The 15,761-nt window shown below is 41.6% G+C and overlaps 1 protein-coding gene across 3 annotated transcripts in view; it reads right to left on the bottom strand.

The window, feature by feature from the left end:
• The window catches only part of SEMA6B (semaphorin 6B), a 241,785-nt gene that overhangs the window by 31,376 nt on the left and 194,648 nt on the right, over positions 1 to 15,761 (bottom strand). For all 3 annotated transcript variants that reach the window (XM_033954396.1, XM_033954398.1, XM_033954397.1), the window contains 3 exons: positions 14,092 to 14,211; positions 13,384 to 13,472; positions 12,698 to 12,915 (listed from right to left, as the gene is read on the bottom strand). In XM_033954396.1, coding sequence (XP_033810287.1) covers positions 12,698 to 12,915; positions 13,384 to 13,472; positions 14,092 to 14,211 — 427 coding nt within the window. The remainder of the gene's footprint in view (positions 1 to 12,697; positions 12,916 to 13,383; positions 13,473 to 14,091; positions 14,212 to 15,761) is intronic.

Below are 15,761 nucleotides of genomic sequence, written 5' to 3'. Positions count from 1 at the left end.
ACAAACACCTGGTCCCAGGTTCAGTTCCCTCACTGAAGTTTCACCAGGAAGTAGAATCAAATAATAGGCACAGCCAGAGGTGATTGCATAAAGAATATATTATAGAAATAGGCATACAGAAAAGCAATATTTATAAGCATTACAATTAAGCATTACAATTAAGCAGAGAGCAAAGCAGTTTCCCTGCCTTACAGAGTCCAGAAACAAAGAGACAGAGAGTCAGAAGTTCTAGGAAGAGCCAGAGAGAGAGAGAGAGAGAGAGAGCCAAGACCCCTCTCCTCCAGAGATAGAAAGATAGATTGATAGATAAATAGATACATGTGTTTTGCAGAGAGGAGGCTTTTATACCTTGGAATCTTATTCTGAATATAGAAACTATTGTATGTCCCAGTATCTTTCTGTTTAGAATTTGTAAACTGTTTGAAACAATGGTTAATTTAATTGATAAAGGAGGGTGTGATACTTGCAGGCATGCTAGATGGGATTAGTCTCTGGCTTCTTTGTTCTTGATCTGTGCACCTGGACCCATTGTCCTAAGCACCCTCTTAATCAGACATTAACACCTTTTAGCTAGTCATGATTCAATCAGGGCTACTTGAAACATATCAGGGATACTTAAAACATATCAATCAGGGCTACTTAAAACCGTCTTCCTGCCCTCAGGTTCTATCTGCATTCCCATGCCAGAGTCAGATTGATATAATTTCCCATAGGCCTTCGCTGACATACGTAATGCCAACTAAAAATGCTGAATGGTAGCGATAGCTATGCTGACAACGCTTATCGGTAGACCCTGGGAACTCATTGGCTATACACAGCCCAGCAGAAGTTCTATTTGCTAAGGAATGGGCCAAGTGGATCTGAACAGGCCTGTGGCAGACTGCCAGGGCATTGCAAGTACCCAGCACACTGATCAGGAAGCAGTCTGCCAGCACTGTCAGTCAATAATGGGAGATAGGGCTAATTAAGAACATAAGAATAACCTTACTGGGTCAGACCAATGGTTCATCTAGCTCAGTATCCCATCTTCATGGAGGCCAATCCAAGTCACAAGTACCTGGAAAATACCCAAATAATAGCATAATTCCATGCTACCGATCCAGGGCAAGCAGTGGCTTCTCTCATGTCTGTCTCAACAGCAGACTAAGAATTTTTCCTCCAGGAACTTGTCCAAACCTTTTTTAAAACCAGCTACATTAACCTCTTACCACATCCTCTGGCAACGCATTCCAGAGCTTAACTATTCTCTGAGTGAAAAAATATTTCCTCCTATTGGTTTTAAAAGTATTACTGTGTAACTACAAATATTCTGGAAAACCTTAAAAACCTTGCTATTTTCACAATATCTAAAAAATTTACCTGTAGAGACCACTAACCAATAACAATGCTAGACCTTTTTATAATAAATTTCTAATTTTAAATTTTGCTTTATTCCTTACCATTTATGTACATTCTAGTCTTTTGACTATTTGTAAATCAAGTTGAGCTCCGACAAGAGATGACCCGGTATATAAACCGATTAGATTAGATTCATTGAGTGTCCCCTAGTCTGTAAATCTTGATGCAGTAAAAAATCGATTTACGTGTACCCGTTGTACACCATTCAGGATTTTGTAGATTTCAATCATATCTCCCCCCTTAGCTGTCTCTTTTCCAAGTTGAAGAGCCCTAACCTTTTTAGTCTTTCCTCATATGAGAGGAGTTCCATCCCCTTTATCATCTTGGTCGCTCTTCTTTGAAGCTTTCTAGTGCTGATATATCTTTTTTGAGACAAGGAGACCAGAATTGAATACAATACTCTAGATGAGATCGCACCATGCAACGATATAGGGACATTATAACATTCTCAGTCTTGTTTACCATCCCCTTTTCTAATAATTTCTAGCATCTTGTTTGCTTTCTTGGCCGCCGCCACACATTGGGCGGAAGGTTTCAGTGTACTGTCCATGATTCCACCAAGAACTTTTTCTTTTTTTTAATTTTCAGATTTTCAAAATTATTACATCAGCACATGTTGATAATTAGAAACAATAGAAAATTAAAGGAAATAATCAGTACAACAAAGTACCTAGGAAAATCCTAAAATATTCTGCTCACAAACTTAATGGAAATCAGATCACATGATGTTATGCAAAAATTATTAAATGAAGAAAATACAATCCAATCCAAGAAAGCCTTCCACCCTAGAATCCTTCCTCCAAGCCAGTTTATCAGTGTGCATGTGAGATTACACTATGACATTAACATCTACTCGTGCATCAAGAAAACCTTTAAGCTGCTTAGGGTCATAGAAATGAAATTGTTTCCCTTCATATAAAATGCAACAAACACATGGAAATCACAACAAAAAGTTTGCTGATAATACCTGTACTCTCAGATGCAATGCCAAGAAGGCCTTACACCTAACCTGAGTGTCTCTTGCAAGATCAGGAAAAATCGTTTTCTTTGATCCCAAAAAGTTTGCTTCCAAATATCTAAAGGAAAGTTTCAAAACCGAATTTCAGTCCAGCTCAAAGGCATAAGAAACCACTAACGTTAAACTTTGAGTTATCACTTCCAAATAAGATTTGAGAAAAGTTGTCAGGCCCATATTGCCCCCATTAACCTCAGGACTCTCAGAAATCCACGTTTATTCACACCTTCAAAGAAGTCAAGCAAATTGGTGAGGCAAGACCTCCCTCAGCTGAACCCATGCTGACTCTGTCTCATTAAATCATGTTTGTCTACATGTTCTACAATTTTATTTTTTTAATTGTTTCCACTATTTTCCTGGCACCGAAGTCAAGCTTACCAGTCTGTAATTCCCCAGATCTCCCTTGGAACCCTTTTAAAAAATTGGCGTAACATTGGCCACCCTCCAATCTTCAGGTACTACAGATGATTTTAGTGACAGGTTATAGATCACTAATAACAGATCAGCAATTTCATGTTTGAGTTCATTCAGTACCCTGGGATGTATACCATTCGGTCCAGGTGATTTATCACTCTTTAATTTGTCAATTTGGCTTAATACATCTTCCAGGTTCATGAGATTTCATTCAATTCATCCGCCTCATCACCCTTGAAAACCATTTCCGGTTCAGGAAGATTTCTTACATCTTCTTCTGTAAAGACCGAAGCAAAAAATTCATTCAGTCTCTCCGCTATGACCTTATCCTCCCTGAACTCACCTTTTACTCCTTGATCTTCCAACGCTCCCACAAAAATTGTTACTATGAGTTTTTGCCTCTTTAGCAAGTTTCTTCATATTCTTATTTAGCTTTCTTTATCAATGCTTTGCATCTAATTTGGCAGTGCTTATGTCACTTCTTATTTTCTTCACTGGGATCTTTTTTCCATTCTTTAAAGGATGTTTTCTTGGCTGTAATAGCCTCTTTCACTTCGTCTTTTAATCACACCGGCTCTTGTTTTCTCTTCTTTCCACCTTTTTTAATATGTGGAATACATCTGGTCTAAGCTTCCATAATGGTATTTTTAAACAACATCCACAACAAATTTACACTTCTGACCTTTGCCACAGACCCTTTTAGCTTTTTTTTTTTTTTTTTTTACCATTTTCCTCATTTTATTGTTGTCACCCTTTTGAAAATTAAATGCCACTACAGTACATTTCTTTAGTGATGTCACTCCAGTTATCAGCTCAAATGTCCTCCTTCCACCAGGTCTCTGAGATGCCTATTATATTTACCTCATCATTCAGTGCTATATACTCTAACTCTCCTACTTTATTTTTTAAACTTCTAGCAGTTGTATAAAGTCACTTCAAATTGTGTTTTTTCCTTGTATCTACAGGCTGCTGAGAAGATGACAGGGATAACTTGACATCTTTATTCTGCTTCCCTCCTAAGCACTCTTGGCTTTCTTTCACCATTTTTGAAACCTCTCTATTGGGACTCCTTAAATGTTCTGATTCAACAGAATCCTTCAAGGATACTCCACACTGAACCATCTGCTTCTGGGTGACTGTTGGCTTTCCCCCCATCTTAGTTTAAAAGCTGTTCTATCGCTTTTTTAAACATAAAAAACATAACATAACATAAAAATGTATTTACATACCGAAGTACCTTAGGAGTTCTATGCGGTTTACAAAAGAAAAATTGAAATAGTGACAATAAAAACAAATGACCTAAAAATTACAAAAATTCTTAAATAAGGTTTTCAATAATTTTCTGAAATGCTGGTAAGAGACAGAGCTCTCACAAGAAGCTGCCTGAAAAGATGGAGCTGGTTGAAAATAGCTCTTGTATAAATGACCCTTTACCAATGGAAAAGCGAACAAATTAAATTACGTCTTGGGTGTTGTGAATTAATGAACAAAAAATGATCCACAGGATAATCAAGATAAATGTTAGCTCCAGCAGCCTGGTTCCATCCCAGTTAAGGTGGCGTCCATCCTTTCAGAATAGGCCCCCCTTTCCCAGAAGGTAGCCCAGTTCCTAACAATCTAAATCCCTCATCCCTGCACCATCGTCTCAACCATGCATTGAAATTTCGGACTTGGAGTTCTCTACCACCTCTACTGGAAGGCCATTCCACAAATTGGGGAGGGCAATGGAATTCGCTTGGAGGAAGGAAAGATGAGTAGTGGAGTCCGTCATGGTTCGGTGCTGGGGCCGATCCTGTTCAATGTGTTTGTGAGTAACATTGCAGAAGGGTTAGAAGGAAAGGTTTGCCTTTTTGCAGATGATACCAAGATTTGTAACAGAGTAGGCACCGAGGAGGGAGTGGAAAACATGAAAAAGGATCTGCAAAAGTTAGAGGAATGGTCTAATATCTGGCAACCAAAATTCAATGAAAAGAAATGCAAAATAATGCATTTGAGGATTAGTAATCAGAAAGAGCCAAATGTGCTGGGAGGTGAGAGGCTGATATGCATGGATGGGGAGAGGGACCTTGGGGTGATAGTGTCCGAAGATCTAAAGGCAAAGAAACAGTGTGACAAGGCGGTGGCTGTTGCCAAAGGAAAACCGTACTTCTCATATCTCTTGATTGCTCAGCTGCTTTCGACATGGTTGATTATACTCTTCTGCTTAATAGACTCAGTTCTATCGGACTTACTGACACTGCTTACAATTGGTTTGCATCCTTCTTCTCAAATAGAACCTCTAGAGTTAGGGTAGGACAATCTTCATCTGATAATCTTAAACAAAAGTTTGGCATACCACAAGGTTCTATACTTACCCCTCTTCTCTTCAATATTTTTACCTCTCCTCTCCTTACTTTTGCACAATCACTTGGAGTCACTGTATATTCTTATGCCAACAATTTTCAACTACTTTACCCAATCAACAAGAAATCAATGACATCAATCACAAACTTGAAATAATCAACCAATATGTTATTCCTTAATCCACTGAAATCAACGGGGATGTTCTTCTCCCCAAATAATAACACATATGATTTCTCTGTCTTCCCTATCCTTCTTAAATCTACTCTGCTAAAATTCACTAATTCTGTAGAAATTCTTGGGGTTATACTCGATAACAAACTGACTTTTCACACACAAATAGGATCCATCGTTAAAAAATGTTTCTATAAATTAAGAATGATTAGGTCCATCTCAAATCTATTAGAACCATCTTTTTTTTTTTTTTAAGAAGTGCCTCTGCTGGGTCAGACTAGAGGTCCATCGTGCCCAGCAATCCGCTTGCACGGCGGCCCAACAGGTCCAAGACCTGTGTAGTATTCTATCTATACCCCTCTATTCCCTTTTCCTTCAGAAAATTGTCCAATTCCTTCTTAAACCCTAATACCGTACTCTGTCCTATCAAGCCCTCTGGAAGCACATTCCAGGTGTCCACCACCCGTTGGGTGAAGAAAAACTTCCTAGCATTGGTTTTGAATCTGTCCCCTTTCAACTTTTCCGAATGCCCTCTCGTTCTTGTAGTTTTTAAAGTTTGAAGAATCTGTCCCTCTCTACTTTCTCTATGCCCTTCATGATCTTGTAAGTCTCTATCATATCCCCTCTAATTCTCCTCTTCTCCAGGGAAAAGAGCCCCAGTTTCTCTAGTCTCTCAGTGTATGAAAGGTTCTCCATACCCTTTATCAAGCGTGTCGCTCTCCTCTGAATCCTCTCGAGTATTTCCATATCCTTCTAAAGGTACGGCGACCAGTATTGGACGCAGTACTCCAGATGCGGACGCACCATCGCCCGATACAACTTCTTTCGTTCTGGTTGTAATACTCTTAATATCCTGTTTCACTCATTAATCATCTCTCAACTAGATTACTGTAATTCTTTGTACAATGGACTTCCCCAAAAAGAACTCTGCAGATTACAAATTATTAAAAACACTGTTGTTAAATTAATACACAAAGGAAAAAATATTTGATCACGTAACCCTGTTTCTAATAAAATCACATTGGCTTCCGATAACACACCGAATTACCTATAAAATCTTACTGCTAACATATAAAATAAAATCTCTTCATACACCAAATTTCATGGACAGATTGCTTATCCCTTATTGCACTTCAAGAACATTAAGATCTAGTAGTCAACATCTTCTACATATTCCTTCTTTAAGACATCTATTTTATGACACAACCCACAAACACATTTTCTCTGTTAGTGCACCTGAGCACTGAAACTCACTGCCAACTTACCGTATTTAAGAGAAGAAAATTTAAAACAATAAAAAGATAAATTTAAAACGAACTTAAAAACCTTCATGTTCACAGACACATATGATTTATATATCTTTATTGTAACTTGTATCCCATGTACTGACAAAATGAATCTTTAATGTAAACCACTTGCATCCCATGTACTGACTAAATGTATCTTTATTGTAAACCGCTTCGAACTTCACGGTATAGCGGTATATAAGAAATAAATTATTATTATTATGAATTCCTGTCCGACTAAAATCACTAGTCTCTACCTTTAAATAATAACTAAAGAAGAACATAGTTTCCCTTCCCCATTGTGCTACCCTTTCTCTTTCTTTCCTATAATCGATTGTAGTTCTATCCCCTTCCCTTGTATCTCGATCTGTCATTTATCTACCCAAAGTATTAATGGTATGTTACCAATTTTATATTTTTAATGTAATGTACACCGCTTTGACAGTTTTAAAGCGGTAATCAAATTTTAATAAACTTGGAAACTTGGATGCTAGGCTGTATAAAAAGAGATGTAACCAGTAGCAGAGAGAAGTTGCCTATGCCCCTGTACAGGTCGTTCGTTGGTGAGGACCCACTTGGAGTAATGTGTTCAGTTTTGGAGACGATATCTAGCAAAGGACATAAGAAGACTTGAATCGATCTAGAGGAGGGCGCAAAAAATGGTAGGAGGTTTGCACCAAAAGACATATGAGGAGACTGGAAGCCCAGGGGTGTCCAACCTGCGGCCCCGATCGAGGGCGGTGCAGTGTTTTCCTCTGCTGCCTCCGGGTGTTTACCGTCTTGCTGGCTCCCTCCTCTGTCTTGCTGCAGCGTTTGCGCATTTATGCAGCCCCAGAAACATTTTTTTCAGCCAATGCGGCCCAGGAAAGCCAAAAGGCTGGACACCCCTGCCCTAGACCAAAGGAGGGACTGGGGAGATATGATTCAGACGTTCAAATACTTAAAAGGTATTAACGTAGAACAAAATCTTTTTCAGAGAAAGGAAACTGGTAAAACCAAAGGGCATAAATTGGGGTTGAGGGGTGGTAGATTCAAGAATAATGTAAGGAAATTCTTCTTTACGGAGAGGGTGGTAGATGCCTGGACTGCACTGCCAAGGGAGGTAGTGGAGAGGAAAACAGTGACAGAGTTCAAAAAAGCGTGGGATGAACACAGAGGATCTCAAATCAGAAAATATATATTGAAAACTAAGACCAGTACTGGGCAGACTTGCACAGTCTGTGTCCATATATGGCCATTTGGTTGAGGATGGGCTGGGGAAGGCTTCGACGGCTGCAATGGTTTATATGAGCTAGAATGAGCTTTGACGGAGACTTCAATAGATGGAACCTAAGCACAGTACCAGGCAGAGCTTTGGGTTCTGGCCCAAAAAGAGCTAAGAAGGAAAATTTAAATTAAATCAGTAATTTAAAGAGAGGGTAAGGTTGGGCAGACTAGATGGCCCATTTGGGTCTTTATCTGCCATCATTTACTATGTTACTAAATTCACTACCCTTTTCCTGAAGTAGTCCCTTAGGGTACTCTTAAGTCTGTTCCCTTTTACTTTCATCTTATGCCTCTTTGTTCCAGAGTGTCCTTTGATTTGAAAGAGATTTGCCCCCTGTACATTCATGCCATGGAGTTATTTTAAATGTTTCTATCATAGGCGATCGGTGACTCAGCTGTTTGTGGAGACTAAAGTGGATGGAGTTAAGTGAGGTTATGGGGCGGGTCAAGAGTAGGGTATGTGTCAGAGTGGAACAAAATGGAGCAAGTTAAAACCCTTGAAGTGGGGAGGGCAATACCTATGTGAGCAGTAAAAGGATAGTGGAGCACTTTTGAACATTGGAAAGAAAGAGTCCTTCAGTGCAGTTTATCAGCTGCCCCCCCCCCCCAATACCTCTGTAATACACTGTACTCTGTATTTTGAATACACTCCAGAAATTATGTGCCAAAAAATGAAAATAGGGCACCAAAATACCACAACATATTAAACAAAACAATATTTGCAGTATTCTGGAATTACAGACAAGAACTTTAACACAAATTCGTAAGCCCTCCAGAGACAGGAAAATACCTAACGTACCTGAATGTAACTCTCACTCAGTGGCATAGTAAGGGGGGGGGTGCCATCTTGGTGGGGGTGCTGGCACCTATCCACCTCCCTGCCATGCTCATGCCCTCCCTTCCCTGCCTTCCTGTACCTCTTTAAATCTTTGCCAGAGTGAGCAACTACTCTAGCCTGCTGCTCGCGCTGGCCTGGCTCCATTGGAAATCACTTCCGGGTCAAGGGGTCAGGAAATGATGTCAGAGGGAAAGCCAACATCGACCCAAGCAGCAGGCTGGAGATTTTAAGAACTACAGGGATGGGAAAGGAGGGCGCAAGTGTGGTGTGAATGGCACAGAAGAAGTGGGGGTGGGTGGGTAGGAAGGGTGTGCCACCACCCCTGGTGCCTCCTACCCTCATTACACCACTGATCTCACTGAGATACAATTGAAACAGTTATAAAATAACCCATTTTAACAGTAGCTCATATTGATAACTTCCCCTCTAAATGTGGTATATTTGGTGTAGGAAGAAAGCTTCAAGTGACCCAGTCTCCATGATCAAATGTATGCACTTCAGGAATAGGGTCACAGGAGGAAAGGTTAGTGGGTCTCAGCTCTGAAATGAATTAGTGGCAGCTTTGCACTTTCTGTTCCAGAAAGCAGCTTCCAAGCCAAAGTGTTACACAAGGTGTGCACAGTCTAAAATAACTAACATAGAAACTTAAACTAAACTAAACTAAACATTGGGTTTGTATACCGCACCATCTCCATAGTCATAGAGCTCGGCACGGTTTACAGGAATTGTAATGAGAAAGGAACTCCAAGGAAGGGCTAGATGAAGATCGGAGGAATGAAGAATGTTAGAGGGCTAGGATGTCAGAAGAGGAGGGAGTGTTAGGTTTTTGAGAAAAGCCAGGTTTTCAGATGTTTACGGAAGGGTTGGAGAGCACTCAGGTTCCGAAGAGGGGAGGTAAGGTTGTTCCAGAGCTCGGTGAATCTGAAGGGGAGGGAAGTCCCCAGTTTTCCTGGGTGGGAAATGCCTTTTAATGAGGGGAAGGATAATTTTGATTTTTGGGTAGGTCTGGTGGTATTAAGATTTGAGGAATTCCAAGAAAGTGGAATTAATGGAGGAAGGATTCCATGGAGGATCTTGAAAGTTAGGCAGATGCATTTGAAGTGGACTCTGGAAATTATCGGAAGCCAGTGAAACTTGGAAAGGAGCGGTGAGACGTGATCGAATTTACTTTTTGCAAAGATAAGCTTGGCCTTAGAAACATGATGGCAGACAAAGACCAAATGGCCCATCCAGTCTGCTCTTCCGCTGTAACCATTATCTCTTCCTCTTTCTAAGAGATTCCACAAGCCTATCCCATGCCTTCTTTTTTTATAAGTTCAACCATCTTTATTGACATTTTAAAGTATACAATAAACGGGCAACAATGACCAATAAACTAAGCCAGTATTCTTGAATTCAGACACAGTCTCTGTCTCCACTACTTCTTCTGGGAGACTGTTCTATGCATCTACCACCCTTTCTGTAACATAGTCTTTCCTTAGATTACTCCTCTTAACTTCATCCTATGCCGTCTCATTCTAGTGCTTCCTTTCAATTGAAAGAAACTTGATTCATGTGCATTTATACCATGTAGGTATTTAAACGTCTCTATCATATCTCCCCTCTCCCGCCTTTCCTCTAAAGCAGTGTATCTCAAACTGTGTGCCGAGGTACACTAGTATGCCTCCTCAGATTCCAAGTGTGCTGCAGCACACTGAGGAGGAAGAGAGGCGCCTGCTAGCTGACTTCCCAACGCGGTACAGCGCCAGTGCTGCCCAATTCGCCGAAGGTCTGCATGTTTCCCCCTTCTCTGTAGCGTCCTCTGGCCTCTGTAGCGTCCTCTGTACCTTCCCCCCTGGCCTCCTGGTCTCACCGTTAAAGCTAATTACAGCAGCCTGCAGAGGATCGCTGGTAAGTAAAATGATTTTATTTTCAATATATTGATTGAAATGTGTCAGTTTTGAGAATTTATATCTGCTGTGTATAATGTGTGTATATGAAAAATGAATGGAAAAAATTGCATTACAATTAGTAAAGGTGATGGGATCTGGTACAGAGCTTGGGTGGGTTTAGGGAGGTCTGTGGTCGGGGTACTCAGTTGATATTTGTTAGACTTAGGGGATACTTAGCTTGAACTAGTTGAGAAAACCTGCTGTAGGCAATCAGTTGGCGCCAATGCCTATCCTTCTCTCTGGCCCTTTTCCCCGCTGGCACCCCCTACTGGAGTCTCAGGGCCAGTCTGGAGGGCCTCCGCACATGGCGACGTCCGTGCACTTCTGGGTGCCTCAACGCATGGCCACTACCTTTAGTGTGCCTTGGCTCGAGAAAGTTTGAGAGACACTGCTCTAAAGTATACATATTGAGATCTTTAAGTCTGTCCCCATACGCCTTATTACGAAGACCACGCACCATTTTAGTAGCCTTCCTTATAAGCAACAAGAAATGCTCTGCACTTTCTGACTACCCCCCTCCCAGCTCCCTAATTCTTTTCCCTTCTTCCCTTGCTAGTGAATAGAAATTAATCGTGCCAGTAGGAAAGCTCTTCAGTGTGGACAGTAGCGCCCAGGACGATGTGGGAGGCTGGCAATGAACAGACGCTCACTGTTCCACTATCAGCAATGAATATTCAGAGCACAGCAAGTCCAAGTGCTTTTCGATTCTTTCCCTTTTTCACTCCTCTCAATAAATAAAATCAGTTGAGATGCAGGCCTGGGAATACCTTCCTTAGAAGCAATCGGAAAACCCCTATGCAAAGAACTGGGAGTCCAGCATGCAGCAGAGGCAGAGGAAAAAGATCTGTTCTCATGGAGCGGTGCTTTGTTATTCCCAAGGAATGGCTTTCACCATTACAGGGCCGATGCAGAAAGCAACCACGAGCCAAAACATGCGGTTACACAGGGTGGGGCCGATATTCAGACCGCAGGAGTGAGCCAAGATATTCAATGCTGGGCCATCTCCGGCAATGAACATCCAGTCTATTTTTGGCTGCTAAAAACTTAGCCGATATTCAGACCTGACTGGCTAAGTTTATTGTGGCCAAAGACAGATCAGCTGTTTAAATGGCTTGTTCTGGTCGCTTGACTTAGCCGGTTAGTGCTCTGAATTTCATGGATAGCCGGCTACCTATTAGCTGCTAACCACTAATATCAGCAGCCATCTCACAACGAATATTAGCATTTAGGTGGCTATGAACTATTTAGCCAGCCAGGAGCTGTTCCTGAACAACTAAATAGCATTGAATATCGAGAGGGATATATGTGCACACATGGGCATCGGAAAAGGGGTGGACATGACTGCAGATGGTGGATGATGAATTGTGTGTTTGCTTGTCGACTATCGAGCCACCTTTTGAGTTAATTTGCACTCAAAAACAAGCTCATCCATCACATTGATTAGCAATTCTATTCTATCTACTTTAGTTTCACCATTGTTACAATTACTCATACATAACTTAAAGAACTTTAAATAACTCTCAAATTTAACTTATTGTTGGTTTTGCAATTTTATAATTTCAATTATAATATGCTACAAAAAATATTTCCTCCCTTTAGTGTGCTGTGAAAAACATTTGCTCCGTTTAATGTGCCGGAACTAAAAACGTTTGAGACACTGATGTAAATAGATACAAAACAAAGTATGATGTCCACTTTCCACAGGAAAAGGTGATATTGGAATAATCCTGATTGTTGAGTTTATCAAAATCTCAAAGGGGTGGGAGAAGGGCAAGGGACTTAATTAATTTAGGGGGGGGGGGTAAAGCTGAAGGTAATATCCTTGTACTGACCCTGCCTATTATTTCAGAAGGGCCACTACTGTTTTATTTGAAGCCCAAAGTGGTCAGACATTGCAGAATCTCTACAGCGGGCACCTTTTTCAGATCCTGTGTGCATGAGGCTCCTTTTTTCAGTAACAGCGGCAAGGTATTAGCTGGAAATTGCACAGCCTTGATAAACAGCTACAGTCCTTTAGCAAAGGGCAAGGACTTACCTGTTCGTAGGCGTGGAGAAGACAGCCAGAACCACAGGCCGACCACCCAGATAGAGGATATCCGTCACAGACTGAATGACGTTGAAATAGAAGTGTGAGTCTCCTGGGACAGAGCAGTTCAGCCGAGCCTTGAGAAAGGAGGTCCACTGCTTTTCCAGAACTCGCTGAGAGCCACCCAGGTCGTTTTTACAGACACGGCCTACGCGGGATACCACCACCTGCAACAGGGCCAGGTGAAAAGGGAAAATGACAGTCATATAGCTCCCTCTTCACCCCACCTCAGAATAAACTTCCCAAATTTCCATTGGGGAGGCAGTATGTTTGCTGGTCTGTAGAAGTAGTTAAAAGGCAAATGGATGGATCTTATATCCTCTGTCCAATACTGATATCTGTCACCTTTGCAGATAAATAAATAGACTTTCAAGCTTCATTCACTATTTTCTTTAAAAACTAACAACCCCAGCATGACTGTGATATCCTCAAAGACATAGGACCTGTTGCTCCACCGACCTGTTGCTGAGTTAAGTGCAAGGCAGGTGCCTAGTAGAACTAGACATGAGCGAAACACTTCTACACCTCCTTCATGCTCCAAACCCACTAGTTCTACCTATTGCTCCAAATATAAGGCCTGCTCTCTCCTCAAACCCTCATATACAACCAGAGAGACTGAAACTATTATCTCTTACCTTTTCCAGGTAGTTGTATTCCATGGCAATCTCTCGGAAGAAGAAATAGACATGGGTCCCCCACTCTATAGCATGGATAAAGAATGGCTCTAGTAGGAAAAGTTCAAAGAGAGAGACAAGCATCAACTCAGTGCAGGCTGGCATTAGCATAGTCCAGTGTGATACTTTTCACAGCCCTGGCTCAGGAACTCATTACCAGAGGATGTGGTAACAGTGCTGAGCATAGCTGGGCTTAGGAAAGGTTTGGACAAGTTCCTGGAGGAAATGTCCATAGTCTGCTATTGAGACAGACAGGGGGGAAGTCACTGCTTGCCCTGGATTGGTAGTATGGAATGTTACTACTATTTGGGTTTCCGCCAGGTACCTGTGACCTGGATTGGCCACTGTTGAAAACAGGAAACTGGCTAGATGAACTATTGGACTGACTCAGTATGGCTGTTCTATGAAGGCAGTGGCTTGATCCAAGGTTCCTGAAGGAAAAAGGGACTTTCCCACTTATTTGGTGTTAGCTGGCAAAGACAGTCCTCAAGCATAATGCATCTCTGCCTGGTGCTCATTAGAGACTGTCCTGAACGGAACATCCCTTGTAAAGGGGAGCTTTCATTCCTAATCTAGAGTTCGATAAAGAGGGGCTTCTATTTATTTGGGGCTCTTCACATGTATATTCTCTAGTTTTGGAAACCCGGGTGCTCAGTGGAGGCCTCTCACCTTTGAACCACTTAGAGTCGTGTTTGACTGTGCGCAGAGTGGGGCTATCTCCAAGGCTCCGATAAATGACTGCATCGATCGCCAGGAAGTCTGTCACAGTAGCCGTAAAAAGCATCCCATCTGGAGGACAGACCAAGAAAGAAGGTGAAAGGAAGAGGAGACTCTGGAAATCTTATCCCTACATTGGTCCCCAGAGACATCAAGGTACAAGGCACACAAGTATTACCGAGTAGCACAGAAGAGTCTAGAAAACTCCTCTGAATGGGCAGAGCCTTTTAATCTATATACAACAGTCTGTCCTGCGCTGGGGAAAAGCAACAAGGAAGTCCAGCTCAGGAGTGAGCCGAGCGGGCCGTAAAGTGGAGGTCTAATGTCCAGTTTAACCAACCGAGGAAATAGTTAGAGTAGTGGGCCAGAGATCAAGGGGTCCAGGGTTCAAATCCCAGTTCTCCCAGATACACTGTGGCCTTGGACATGTTATTTTATTTCTCATTGCCTCAGGCACCCACTTAAAGGGCAATGCAATAGTCACTCACATTTGTGCACTCGTTGCTTCTGTGAATGTACCTGTGTATATGCCAGTAGACCACCTAAGCACTACTCTGGAAATATGAAACTATCTTGCACAGTGTGTATTTGCAAAAAGGGCATATACATAGGCAGGGTCCCTACTTATCTGTGTAACTTATATGCGCCCCTGCCACATTTAGGCACGGCTGGTATAACTGTGGATTGCACCGATACCAGGTTACTCTAGTATCCTATAAGGGAACCTGGATGCACCGGAGCTATTTATAGAATAGGTTTGTACCATGTGGCCTCAGGGTGGCCCAGTGCTCCCTTAGATTGTAAAGGTCTGATATTCAGAGGCTTCTGGGCTTAATTTGTAAGCAAAAAAGGAAGTGGAACTATGAAGCCTGGTGAGAAGGCAGGTGGGTAAAGGGTAGCAACAAATGGGAGACTGAATTGGAAAGTGACTGTTCTATGCTCCAGGCTCACTCCATTCCCTCCTGCTTCATGCAGTCTTCCTGAAAGGGAGATATAGAAGCAAACACCTCTGCTTTTCTGGAGTCTGAAAAAAAGTGGTGGAACTGGGCCGTTCCCCCAGATATTAAGCCCTGAGCTACTCCTATTTGAGTAAGTGATGCTCACTGGGGCCATATCAGGATTTTCAGGGGGATTATTCAAATAATGCATAATCGTCTCTGACTGCCTCAACACTAGAGACAAGGGGCTGCTGAATGGTATGCAGGTAAGTGAGGCTAGTAGAATAACTGTCCTAACATACTCGGATGACTATCTGAGTACAGCATGGAATAGCTGAAGTACCCAGATATTGAGAAAGACATGGGGAAAGCTACTGCTTGCCCTGGATTGGTCAGAAAATATTATAGTGGCTATACCTTACACTGGAATCAAATCTTATCTTATACAGCAAACCAAACTTCCAGTATTATATTGTAGAATCACATTTGAAGCAATCCTCAATTCAGGATATACCCGATCCTCAGAGGGTTAAATTACCCAAAGGTTCATGTGACAGAGGTCACCGAACCCGATCTTCATGGGATCAAACGTGCTTTTTTTTATTATATATATTTTTTTACTCTGTTATAGTTTTAAATTACTATATATCATTGAAATTTATTACTTAGCTTAGATAGTTTTAG

The sequence above is a fragment of the Geotrypetes seraphini genome, chromosome 8, assembly GCF_902459505.1.
Source record: "Geotrypetes seraphini chromosome 8, aGeoSer1.1, whole genome shotgun sequence".
Taxonomy (NCBI): domain Eukaryota; kingdom Metazoa; phylum Chordata; class Amphibia; order Gymnophiona; family Dermophiidae; genus Geotrypetes; species Geotrypetes seraphini.
This window is presented reverse-complemented; position numbering and strand designations above follow the sequence as displayed.